General features: G+C 37.2%; 1 protein-coding gene across 1 annotated transcript in view; it reads right to left on the bottom strand.

The window, feature by feature from the left end:
• MYOM1 (myomesin 1) overlaps nucleotides 1-12,941 on the bottom strand; it is an 83,622-nt gene that overhangs the window by 57,092 nt on the left and 13,589 nt on the right. Inside the window, exons 4-5 of the mRNA XM_032222248.1 lie at nucleotides 7,722-7,935; nucleotides 5,717-5,874 (exon numbers count right to left, since the gene is read on the bottom strand). Of these exons, the coding sequence (XP_032078139.1) occupies nucleotides 5,717-5,874; nucleotides 7,722-7,935 (372 nt within the window). The remainder of the gene's footprint in view (nucleotides 1-5,716; nucleotides 5,875-7,721; nucleotides 7,936-12,941) is intronic.

Raw genomic sequence — 12,941 nt, 5'->3', positions numbered from 1 at the left:
AGTATTATTTGTTTAGGGACCATTTGAAGTTACTTATTACTGCTCCTTCAAGTTATGACCATTGCTGTGTTCTTGCAGTCATGTGATCACTATTTGAGTGCTTGGTAACTCATCCTTATGACACAAGGGGTGCTTCAGCTCCTCCACCTGCCTATCTCCACCCCTATCTTGCACTCCATGGCCCCTGCTGCCTAGCTGATCTTTGCTTTCTTATTGCTCCTGCTGCTGACCAAGCATGCCCAGTCTGGCTCTTGGTAAGGCGGCTGTGGGCTACATGACATGTTATTGCCAAGGTCGTGCCCAGCAGTTTCTTTGTGAGACCAGGGAAATATGATTACAGCTAGCTAGAAGCTGCCTAATGAACAGCCAGGGCATACACACCTCATCAGCACTAGGAGCAAGAAGTCAGCTGAGATGGTGGAGCCCAGGGTGGCAGGGGTCTCAAGATATAGGGTGGAGAAGACTACTGTGGCTGCTACTCAGCTGGGGCCACTGAGACTGACTAGGATGATTGTGGCTTGGGCCATACTGCTGGGGTAGCCGGAGCTTCCTTGAGCAATTGTAGCTTTGTGTTACACTGCTGGACAGACTAGAGTTTGCACTGTGTTGCTAGACCAAGTTGTGGCAGCTGAGACTTTCAGAGGTGGCAGTAATTTTTGGCTATGTTGCAAATCAGGGGTTTCTTGGAGCTGCAGAGCTATATTGCACCAAGAAGTCCCTAAGCCTCAGCATGGCAAGCAGCCCCAAGACTACACGGCTCTCGAGCCAAGGGAGAATGCAAGGTGGCCAAAACAGACGAGATGAATAGGCAGTTGGAGAGAGTTGAAGGGGAGGCAATCCCTTACACCTTAGAAGAACTGAGGCTCGGAGTTAGGAGGGATCAAGGCTGGAATGGACTCTTAATTTTGAAACCAAAATCCCTCTTTATGTATTATTCTCCCTTATTCATTACAGCACTACATTTTTTCTAGTATAGGTATAACAACAGCAATTACAACAACATTTTTTTCCATGGAGTTTACCATTAAAATGGACCAATATATTTTAGATCAATAATTTTACTATTTTATTATTCTAAACAATTACCTTGTATAGATTGTATACCTGATTATATTAATTTTTATGCCCCAAATTCTTAAACGTTAACTTACAATTTACTTGTACAGTATTATTATGTGATTATACTAGCCTAATCCATGATTTTAGTTTATGACAAAAAAATGTAATTTGTAGTACTGGTCTATGATCAGCATGGTTCCTTTTGATAAACAGCTGTGACATCTAGTTGGATCAGACTCCAAATTATTATATTTAGCTCTTCTAATGAAAGGCACAACAACAAAAATATTTCTTTTATCCCTCTTCACATTCAAAGGTGTTGCCTTTCAATAGCTTGTGTCATGGAAAATGCACAACTTGTTATATTAAATTTAAATGGAACCAAATTTTACCACAATTAACAGCCGAACTAAAGCAGTGGGTTAACTTAAGGATTATTTTGCTTAGCATATTAACAATTAGTGCACATGTACAGGAATCAAGAATGACCATTCTTAATAGATTTTTTATTTTAAAAACTGCTATATTTTTCATCACTTTCCAGCAAAAAACTTTGTTTCCTCACTTTTCAACTGCATGTTAATTTGCTGTATAATAATACTTTGTTAATCTTGTATATCTATATTATTGCTTATATTATATCATAGAAAGGAAATTACGCTGAAGATGACTTCGAACTACATTACTTGGACTAAAGGTATGAGGTTATTAAATATAAACATCTATTCTGAATACTCTAAATAGTCTAATATTCTGAAAATTCTAAATAGCAAAATACTAAACTGAATGAACCTTGTTGTTATTTTTTTACATTAACAGAAATTTACCTGGTGCACACAAATACCAGAACAGATGTTCTTATTCTGTTCTTAGTTACATTCTTAATTACAATTACCTTAATAATTTAAACAAACATATGTGACTGACAGAGAACAGAGTAACTGGCTGGACTAGATTCAGAAGCTGTGAGATCAGATAATACGCTCAACAAACAAGAGACTTTAAAATGACTTCCCTTTGTCCCTCCCTCCCTCTCTTTCTATCTCTACATATGCATTTGTGTGTGTGTGTGTGTGTGTGTGTGTGTGTGTGTGTGGTGGGTTTCAAAAATTTTTAGAACCTCTTCAGTAGCTGTGGCCTACTTTGTGGGAGTGGCTTGCCGGCCATGTGACCAGGTAGGAGTGGCTTGCTGGTCATGTGACCGGGTGGGAATGGCTTGCCGGCCATGAGACTGGGTGGCCAACTTATAAAATGTGGTGAAACTCACTTAACAACGCTCTTGCTTAGCAACAAAATGTTGCCTCAGAAACTCTGGCATTTGAAGCATGCAAGTCTTAAAGCTGTCAAGTTACAAGACCCTTGCACCCATAACCCTTTAGAAAAAAAAACCCTAGGGGTGTTCAAACTTGACAGCTTTAAGATTTGTGGACTTCAACTCCCAGAATTCCTCCTCTTGCTCTTTATCTTGATGATGTGCGGATGGGCAGGGGAAGGGAGCTGGAACTGGTTCTAAACAGCACTGTAGATTTGTGGAACCTCTGCTATAGAAGAGGTTACACCTGGCAGGAACCCACCCCTGGTGTGTGTATTAATATGTGTATATTTTAAATGTTTGAAATGCAAAAACAATCTTTTTAATAAGCTGATTTGTATAATATTTAGCTACCTATATCTTTTCAGAATGCTTTTATGAAAGCATGATTATACAATACCTACTCAGTGATGGGATTCAGCCAGTTTGCACCTATTCGGGAGAACTGGTTGTTAACTTTCTAAGCAGTTCGGAGAACCGGTTCTTGGAAAAAACTCTAATTTCATTTTATTCCACTTTACAGGGATAATCCTGTAAGGAAGGCAGGAAGGAAACATTCTGGTGTTGTTTCTAGCCTAGTTTATAGAAACTGTCTCTCCGGTTAACCCTTATTCCATTGTAATAGCTAAGGCCAAGTGCCCATTGATGTGAGTGACATTGAGTTGGCCACATCCACCCAGTCACATGACCACTGAGCCACACCTATCCAGCTGGTCACTAGGGCAGAAAACCGGTTGTTAAATTATTTGAATCCCACTACTGTACATACTTAAGTCCTAATTAAAAACTCCCCCGATACTTTGCTGAACTATAAATATAATGTAGCTATTTGTCTTGTTTTTTCATCTTTAAATATGTGAATATAATATATCTTCTTCTCCAAAGGGGGTGGGAGTTTGAGAGCTCTACAAGCAAGGAAATGTCCCAGAATAGTTGGGATACATCATAAACAAAATGACCTGGTATTGTTTGTTTAGGTAGACAAGATCTGGCAACTTTCACATATATAAGAAACTTTGAGAATGTTTTACTTGAGCTGTTCTTAAAGACAGAGTACTAATTTTCAGAAGAATCAATATTTTTATTCAAAACTACTAAATTAAAATCTCCCCAAGTTTTGCTGTGTGGCCTTATCATGAAGTGGGAGGGTGTTCCTGGGCGGCATGGGTGAAGAATGTCAGGAGTGTAGGCCAAGATTATACATTCCAGCAGGGTCGCCCAAAGTATGAAGGTCATTCCAGCTGCCCAATTAAAGCAAGCGGGCACCTATATTGGGAATCAGCTATCTAGAAACATGAGGAGGCAGATGATCACTTCAGAGACACTGGCAAAGATATCAATTCATACTGTATGCAAGTTAATTCTTTTAAGATTGTAGAAGTTTCAAATCATCTGTGTCATGAAATCTCATTGTAGTAATTTGAGATCTTTGGCATTATTCTATAAATTGAGAATAGTATACATATTCTCCTAATTTCCCTCAATTCTGTCCAGTTTATCTCTTTAAATAAGGCTGTTTTACCACATTCCCACAATATTAGTCAAGCAGAATATGGTTCAGAAATCAGTGATTACTAGTTCACATCTTTTCTTGTTTTGAAAATCAGCAACAGCAGGATAATCTCTGGAAACTGGGAAATTATTAGGAAGATGGCATTTAAGTTTTTCCTCCCGTCTCTTTTTCTAATGTAAATTATTCTATTTCATTAAAATTATTTCAAGAGTGGGGAACGGAAATGGTCTGCAAAGTATCAATTCTAGAAGCAACCTGCAATTAAGAACTTACATATTAAATTAAAGTCAACACAACACAATAGCTGACTTAAATTTTGGATTTCTTTCTTCCTGCATCATTTTACATCATGAACAATTCTGGATGTAACACATTTCTTCTTCATCTTTAGCTTATTTTAAGGAATACAATTTTATTTATGGCATGAAATAAAAGTCACACAATTTTAGCATCTGGTGAGCAACATTCCAGAAGAGGGAAGTCATTTCCTAATTTGGAAACGCAGCACATTTACTCTTTTTATGGGTTAGCAGTTCAAACATACAGTTGAATTCCCCAAAGATATGAGTTTTCCATATTTTTCCTAGTAAAGCTAATAAGAGAACATGACTGAATGTAACATAATTCACTATGTATAAGCATTTATTCAGCTGAAAACACTAAGGGTTCACAACTTTTATCACATTTCCATGTTGTATAAGTGCTGCTTGTTTCAAGCATGTGAATGACATCTACTTAACAAATGATAAGCAAGAGTTATTAGATTTCATTTCATATCCCAAAGCAAACACCTGTCGGATGCTCATTCTTTCCACTGATAGCTAAGTACTTAAAATGCAATTCTCTGCATGTTTCAGTCAATAGCAAATCACACTGAATTCCTAGATATATAGGACCAAAACTTAAATGTTCAGTGTTAGCACAATTTAAAGGGAAGTATTGCATCACATTCCATACAACAGCTAATTTAATTTAAAGTAAATTCAATTCTTGGATGTAGCTTCTATAACAATATTGGAGTGATGCAGTTTTAAATTACTCACATTGTCAAATTATATTTCAGGCAAGCTATCAAGTTGAAAACAACTCAGAAGAGTAATGGGACCAATATAACATCGTTATGCCAAAGTAATCATGTTATCATATTTCTGACTTTGAAAGGTTTTTTTTTTCTTATTTCTTAATCAGTTTGCATTCAGTTTAAAAATATATAATCTTTTTGTACATGTTCCTTTTTAAATATATAAATGTAATGCCTTTTTCTGTGAGATTTGCAAACTTTTCTTCATATAAACGTATTTGGAACACATCTTTTTCCAAAATAAATGCTTTTCAATTGACAAATTGTGCCACAAAATTCAATAGTGCCAACATCAAACTGTTAATGTGTTCAGTATGCATATTGATTCAAGAAGTGTATATTATATTATATTATTAATATTATTCCTAGTGTGATTTGGAAAATTCTCACTTAGAATTAATTGTTGTGTTGAAGCAAAAGTTACTTGTTGTGTTGTAGCACACTTAATGATAGCCATTATTCTCAAGCCCTCTGCAGGAATAAGATATACGGTATAAGCTCTCTAGGATATAGCAGGCGTAAGATAGCCCACAATGAAATAAAGTACTGAATTAAAGTAAAAACATGAAACATATTTTAATTTATATAATAATGTGTGAATTACTTTAAGCATGCAAAAATTCGCTAGACAATGTTAAAAGTTGGATTTGATATCTTCTCAATACAGCATTTATAGTAAATGTTATGTTTATGTTAACCTATTCTAAGTGCATTACTTCAACTTACAATGCTGATAAAGAGACAAGCATACCATGTAACACGAGGTTCTGGCCAGCCTCTCACAGTGCAGTGCAACCTGGCATTCTGTTTTTCCCAGACAGTGTGTGAACGAGGTTTGATAACAAATTCAGGAGCATGTAGCAGGCTATCTTCATTTAACTTTCTGTGGAACTCCTGTGTCTCTGTTATCTGTAAGGACAAACATTTCACCTTAAAAATCATCCTGTAGACATGCACTAGCCTTAGCTTTGTGGTAGACTACTACATAAAATATATTTGCTGTACAGCTCATAAATATAATAAAATATTATCATAATTTTCAACATGCCATTTAAGTACCTAATTATTTTCTTAAAGAAGATGACCACAGGATAAAATGAAAACATTATTATTTTCTCTAAATTCTAGACAGACTTAGAATCGACTGTCCATCACTTCCTCGGTGCAGAAACAGATGAGACCCTCCTCCCTGTCCTCTTCCTCCCACTTCCCCATCCCACTCCCAGTCTCACGAAATTGCAAATGTTTCCCATATGCATGTTTTCCAGCTTTGATTCGAATGGATATTTTCTATTGTTTTAAGACCTTCGGAGTTGATGGTCTTTGGCATCTAGATGAAGACTTTTCTCCCAATGGCTGTGCTACCTGGCAACCTCCAGTGGCTAATTATTATCCTGTGCAGCCATTGGGTTACTATGTTCTCTCCTGATTGGTATCTCCCTTAAAAAAAATTCTTACTGTTTAAAAAGCAATGTTTACAGTTTACAATTAGCCATTCTTAACTCTGGAAGCTCATGATCCATTTTCCAGTGAGCACCCTTTCCTTTCCACAGTCTAGGGAAAGCAAAGCTTCCCTTTCCATTTTTCAAAGAATATTAAAGCCGCTTCTGTAGTTGCTGCTTTGCTTTTTGAAGCTAAGCTAGCATTTCTTCCTCATTACAAAGCTTCCCTGCATCTTCAGGAAGACGTAGGAATGAAAAAGAAACCTGTTACCTGCTGCTTTCATTTTGTGGTGACAAAGTTAGGATAAGGGGATTAGGGCAAAAGGAGATAACGTGAGAAGAGAAGGTATCCAGGTCCACAAACAACAGGGAGACGTAAGAAAAGGCACATGGAATTGCAACTAGTTAAAAAGGAACAATCTCTGAAAGGAAGAAGTGGCACCAAATCAGTCAACGAGGTCCTTTCTTTGCATAGGTTGGAGGGGAAAGAAGCAGAGAAATGACCATTCAGTCATGATCTGGACTGAACACATGACTCCATTGCCAACTCTCTGCATTTGGGTCAGGTATTTTTGAAGTTGGCTTAAGAAAGAGAACAGCATGGAAAACCTGCTGTTAAAGGAAGCAGTGAGGCCAAGTAAAAGGGGAATGTGACTTTTCCCATGTGAAATTATGGAAATATTAGTATCTAATTTGGAATTTTGTTTCTCCCAACATAATCTTTCCTTACATGAAGAGAAATGTAGAAGGGTCAGAAATTGGCCACAGCACGTGCCAGTTGGGACAATAGATCTGCTGGTTGCAAAATCCTTTGGTATGCTCACTCATAGTCCAAGCCAAAAAAAACAGTCTACAGCAGTTCTGGAGCTGGCATTGATTTATTTATTGGCTTCAACAGGAGGGAATTCCTTTATCCAAACAAAGAGAGTACTGGGGATGGGAAACTGATCCTTCTACATTCTTGCCCTTCAACAGGCGCCAAGAAAGATGTTGGAGTTTTTCTCAGAGGGAACAGATTCATACTCTGCCCAATCCGTATAGACCCATAATTCTATCATTTTTATCTGTAGAGATACAGGAACATCACCTGAAAAATCTATTCTACAGCATTTCATATTTAGATACTGAATCCTACCAAATATTTAAGTCCTAATGGTTCAGAAATTATGTTTTTTCCCCACTTGAAATCAAACAGAAACATAATAACTAATAATGGCTTACTTATTTTTGTAACCATGTCCTCTATTTTGATATTTTTAACAACAGTAAACAACAACAAAGCCTCACATCATTAATGAATGAGTAATTTAATACCGTTTTCTTTAAAGCCAATCTTTCAGCTGTCTCCCGTATTGCTACTTTTCTTGATTTTTTCTCATGGTGTTCTTCTTCTACAGAAGAGGAAATTTTCTTTTTGGTTGTAGTGATCCCTTCCCCAGTAGCAAAAAGATTCCTTCTGGCAATATAAGCAGCACTTTCCTTAATTCTTTCTTCTTCTTTATCTGTAATTCCACTAATATAGTTTTCTCTGCAGTAATTAAAAAAAAATCCATTGCATATTGGAAAACAAGACATTTTATCTTAGCACTAGCTGATAACCTGGCATTGCCCGGATACTTATTTATAGGGGGGGAAAATGTCCAGACTAAACATAATTTCTAATGTTGGATTTTCCCCCTTACCAAAGGGAGTCCCTCCTTGTGGAGTATTGTGAAGCCGTTACCTTGGCAACTCAACTCTGCTGTACAGTAGAAGCCAGTATGGCACAACAGGCTGTATCTTAACAGAACACACACAGAGAGGGGTGTTAGGTGTGTCTTACCCCCCCCCATTTGTGTACCAAGTTTGGATGAAATTGCTCGAGGCGTTCCAGAGTTATGCTGGAACACACACACACACACACACACACACACACACACACACACTCTCTGATAGATAGATAGATAGATAGATAGATAGATAGATAGATAGATAGATAGATAGATAGATAGATAGATAGATTGATTTATAATAAGTTAAACATAGTCCACTGACTATATCAAGACGATGAAGTTGTCCAAAAGTTGTGAATGTTCCAACACTGGAAGTTTTTAAGATGTTGGATAACCATTTGTCTGAAGTGGTGTAGGACTTCCAGCCTAAGCAGGGGGTGGACTAGAAGACCTCCAAGGTCCCTTCCAACTCTTTAATTCTATATTCTAACAATGGACTTTCTATATCAGTTTCTCCTAATTTGTGCTGTAGATAAAGATTTAGGAATGAAAGTTGTGGATTACACAAATTTTAGCCCAATTTTCTGCATAATATGCTGTGTGGTGGACAAGCTGTTTTTCCTGATTTTCTTGAAAAATATTAGTTATCATCTTATTGTCTCTTTATCTTCAGGAAATAAAGGTAAATATGAAAATATACCAGTACTTGTACAAGATGTCGATGTTATGGAAATCTACTATATATCAAACTAGCTTAATTCTTTTAAAAAACATTATAGCTATTCGTCTTTACATCTGGTATACATATATTTCAGTATCAAAGTAGTATACTTCCACAATATACCGGTAAATCATAATGAAGACGAAATTTTGAATGCAGCAAACAGTTATTTAGAAAGCTAGCACCTGGGATTGGAAAAGGCAACAGTAATGGGCTATTTATTTAGCTTTTCAGTTAGCAGCTGCAGTTATTGACTTTAAGCAAATCTTCACATGTATATCCAATGTTGTATTCTTTTCATACTTTACCAATATTTTTAACATAAATGCCAGTTCATTGAAATGTGCATGCGAGTATTATGGTCAAATCCATATATGTAATTTATCACTATATAGTTGACACATATACTCACTCTGAATATAAATTTGAATATAAAAGATATTAAAAGGCTATCCATACCATTCTGAACATTAATTCAAACATTGAGCAGTTAGAAGAGGTACCGAAAGCATTCTTGAGATGAAGTGCCAAATGTTTAGACTGATTCTGAATGAAATTCTTAAACATTTTAAACTTTAGCCAGAGTGTAGAATGGCAGATTTACATATAAAATCAGATGACTGAATGATACATTTGGAATATTAGCATAGTAATAGTTATATTTTAGATGATGACATTCAAGTAACTGTTGGCTTAGCTAGGGATTATGTACTCTTAAATCCAAAATATTTCTGAAGGTCATTAGTTTGGAAAAGGTTTCCTTCATAATACCATCAAATCAAAGTACACGTCAAATATTATTAAATTTGGAATGTTAATAATCTACCCATAAGAGTGGGGGGAAATTGCAGTGGAAATAAGTAGAAATCAGAATTCATAAATTTGACTAACTGATGCCAAGGACTATTTTTATATCATGTCCAAAATGAAAAACTTTTAAAAATGTGTTTTGTGGCACCAATGCAAACAAAGTCTGTACAAGTCAGCAATCTAAAAGTGGTTGTCTTGCATCAGATCATTCTTATTAGAATATTCCTAAATTAGCTTTGGAATCCAATTATTTTAGGTTCAAATCTATCTTTATCAGTTGGCCAGCAATCAATACAAGCTATCAGCTTCCTAAAAGTAATTTGATTTTTTAAAATTACATTGGCTGTCTCAAACAATTATCTCACCATGACAAGGGGCAAATTGACCTAATTAATAATTTAGATATGGTTTACAACTATAACATGAATCTGAGTTGTAGCTTTCAGATAATAAATAGGTGGCAGTGGTATCACATAGTCCAGTACTTTCTGGCACAAAGAATGGTTAGACTTATTATGAATCAAATTAACTTTTTATTCCTTTAAGAAAGACTGGCAGAGGCTAAATTGACAAACAACAAAGTTATCATATTTGTTTTATAAGCAAAGGTTTAAAATAAATTTTCTAAATTTGAAAATACTTTGGAAACAGCAACAAATTACAAATAGGTATATCCAGACTGAAATCACATTGTCAGATAATTGTTGAAAAACATTATACTGACATTGTACAGAAATCAAAGATTAAAAGTTTTAAAAACTATTTCCCTATTTCTAACAATATGTACTGAACAAATTTAAATAATTTTGAAAAACATGTTAGTTGTTCTGGTAGCTCTAACTGTTAAAATAATTGTTTTATGTTCCAATAGTCATGGATACTATTGCAATAGATTCTTACTCAATTATACAATAAAAAATTAGAACAAATGAGACAGGAAAACAGTATATATGTGTGGCATGTATGAAAAAGTGAAAGATAGCTTTTCTTGTATTATAATAAATATACCGATTTTTAATATAATTGAATAGACAGAAGACTACTCTTTTCTGACCTAAATTAGAATTCTTAGCTATCTACTAAGATTAAGGTGACCAGATTTTAACATTGGTAAAGCGGGACACTATTGACCGGGGGGAGGGGTTCTTGATTAAAAATTTGGTCTATATGGTCCATGGATCCCTTCAAAGGGAGGGTTTCCAGCCCCTTTCACAAAGGGGAGCCAGTTCTGGAGAAGCAACTCAGAGCTCCTAATATCCTCCCTCAGTTCCCCTCCCCCTCCAGGCCCCGATTGAGCAATGGGGGATTATGGGGGGGTCTCCTCCCCAAATTCAGAAGCTGCCCCAGAAGGAACAGAAGCTCCGCTCTTGCCTGATCTTCAAAGCCTCGAATTTGAGATTCAGAAGAAAAGGTGAAGTTTCTGAAGAAGCAAAAATCCTTTTGCTCAAATGCCTTTTTCCTTCTGGGGATTCAGAGCTGAAAATGCCTCACTTTCCCTCTTTCGCTTTCGCTTTTCCTTCCCTTCCTCTTTCCAGGCAGCCCACTCCCACCCAGACACTGGGGGCAGGAGGAGAGAGGGGGGGTCTGGCTGCGGCTCCCCACCTCGGCTACCATCAGGGAAAGCGGTGGGGTCCCTCTCTGTCCTCCTGGGGGGGGGGAATTGTAGGAGTTGCAGATTACAGGACAATTTTTTCCTGAATCCAAACTGCTTGTTAGAAAGCAGGTTGTTTGTTTCTAAGTGGAGGGTGAAGGGCTGGTTTATAATTGATTCTGTGACTTTAGAGGTGAGGCAACACAGCGAGATTGTTTTAAGGGTCTTTTTCTTTCCTCCCCGCATGAAAGAGGAAAAAAGAATGATAATCTGTGGGCTTCGTTATTTCTTTAAGCCCCTCAGTCATGTCTTTGATATGTTCCCCACACCTGAGAAACAGCTAAGCCCCCTGGTTTGATTATCTACGAATTGCTGGTTCAGTTCACTGAGATTTCATGGCTCAGTGTTTTCTGTGGGAATAGGGTCTCTCTCTTCTCTCCCCCTCCCTCTCATTTCTGTTTTTCTCTATTTTTCCTCTGCCTTTCTCTTCTTCCTTTCTATCTTTCTTTCCTTCCATTTCCCTCTTTCTTTTTCTTTCTTTATCATGGAAGATGATAGCAAATCCAAAATAAAGTTATTAATTGTAGGAAATTGCTTCTCTGTAATCTTTTCATAGTGAACTCTAACTTGATAGAAGCTGGCAAGATTGTACTAACAGCAATAGGATATATATTTTGATTTCTTTTGAGTTTGACAATATAATACGTTATCCAAAATTATAAATAATCTTACTTTCAGATGCATTTTTTGGCCATCTGTTATTTTCTTTTAAAAAATCAGACGTGCTTCCAATTTGTGCCTTCTGGCAAACTGCAGTTTTCTTGGCAAGAGATCTAGCTTGCCATTGCTTTCATCATAGGTCTGAGAAAGTTTCTTTCTTTCTTTCTTTCTTTCTTTCTTTCTTTCTTTCTTTCTTTCTTTCTTTCTTTCCTCTTCCTTTCTTTCCCCCTGATTTGTTTCCCTCTCTTTTCCCTCTCTCTCATTCTCTCCCTTCAGCTCTCTTTCATTTCTTTCTTCTCCTCTCCCCCCCTTCTCCCTCTAATTTGTTTCCCTCTATTTTTCCTCTCTCCCATTCTCTGCTTCCAGCTCTCTTTCATTTCTCTCTCTATCTCTCCCTTATTCTCCCCTTTTTTCTTTCATCTCTTTCTTGCGCCTGCAAGCAAAATACCCTTCTGGGCCGGGATCACGGCGGCGGGGACAGCGACTCCTTCCGCTGCCTCCACTGAGAAGTGAGTATTTCATTTCATTTCATTTCATTTATTGAATTTCTAGGCCATCAAATCACGAAGGACTCCGGGTGGCTTACAGAAATGAAAAATATTAAAAAAGAGTTAAAACAATAAGATAAGACACAACAAAATTAAGAAGAAGCACAACATGCACCCAATCAAAGGGGGGCTGGACCTCAATCAAGAGGTCAACAGCCCCAGGCCTGCCGGAAAAGCCAGGTTTTAATAGCTTTACGGAAGGCCATGAGAGTGGGTCTGGCCCGGATCTCTGGGGGTAGCTCATTCCATAGGGCCGGAGTGGCAACAGAGAAGGCCCTACTCCGAGGTGTCGCCAGCAGGCATTGTCCTGCTGAAGGCACCCGGAGAAGGCCCATCCTGTGCGATCTTATTGGTCTTAGGGAGGTATAAGGGAGTAGCTGGCTGCGCTGTGCAGGAGACTCATCAGCTCCAGACTCTGGTCGGTCCCCTTTG

Source organism: Thamnophis elegans, chromosome 8 (genome assembly GCF_009769535.1).
Source record: "Thamnophis elegans isolate rThaEle1 chromosome 8, rThaEle1.pri, whole genome shotgun sequence".
Lineage (NCBI taxonomy): Eukaryota > Metazoa > Chordata > Lepidosauria > Squamata > Colubridae > Thamnophis > Thamnophis elegans.
Note: the sequence above shows the minus strand (reverse complement) of the source record. Positions and strands in the feature narration are given on the sequence as shown.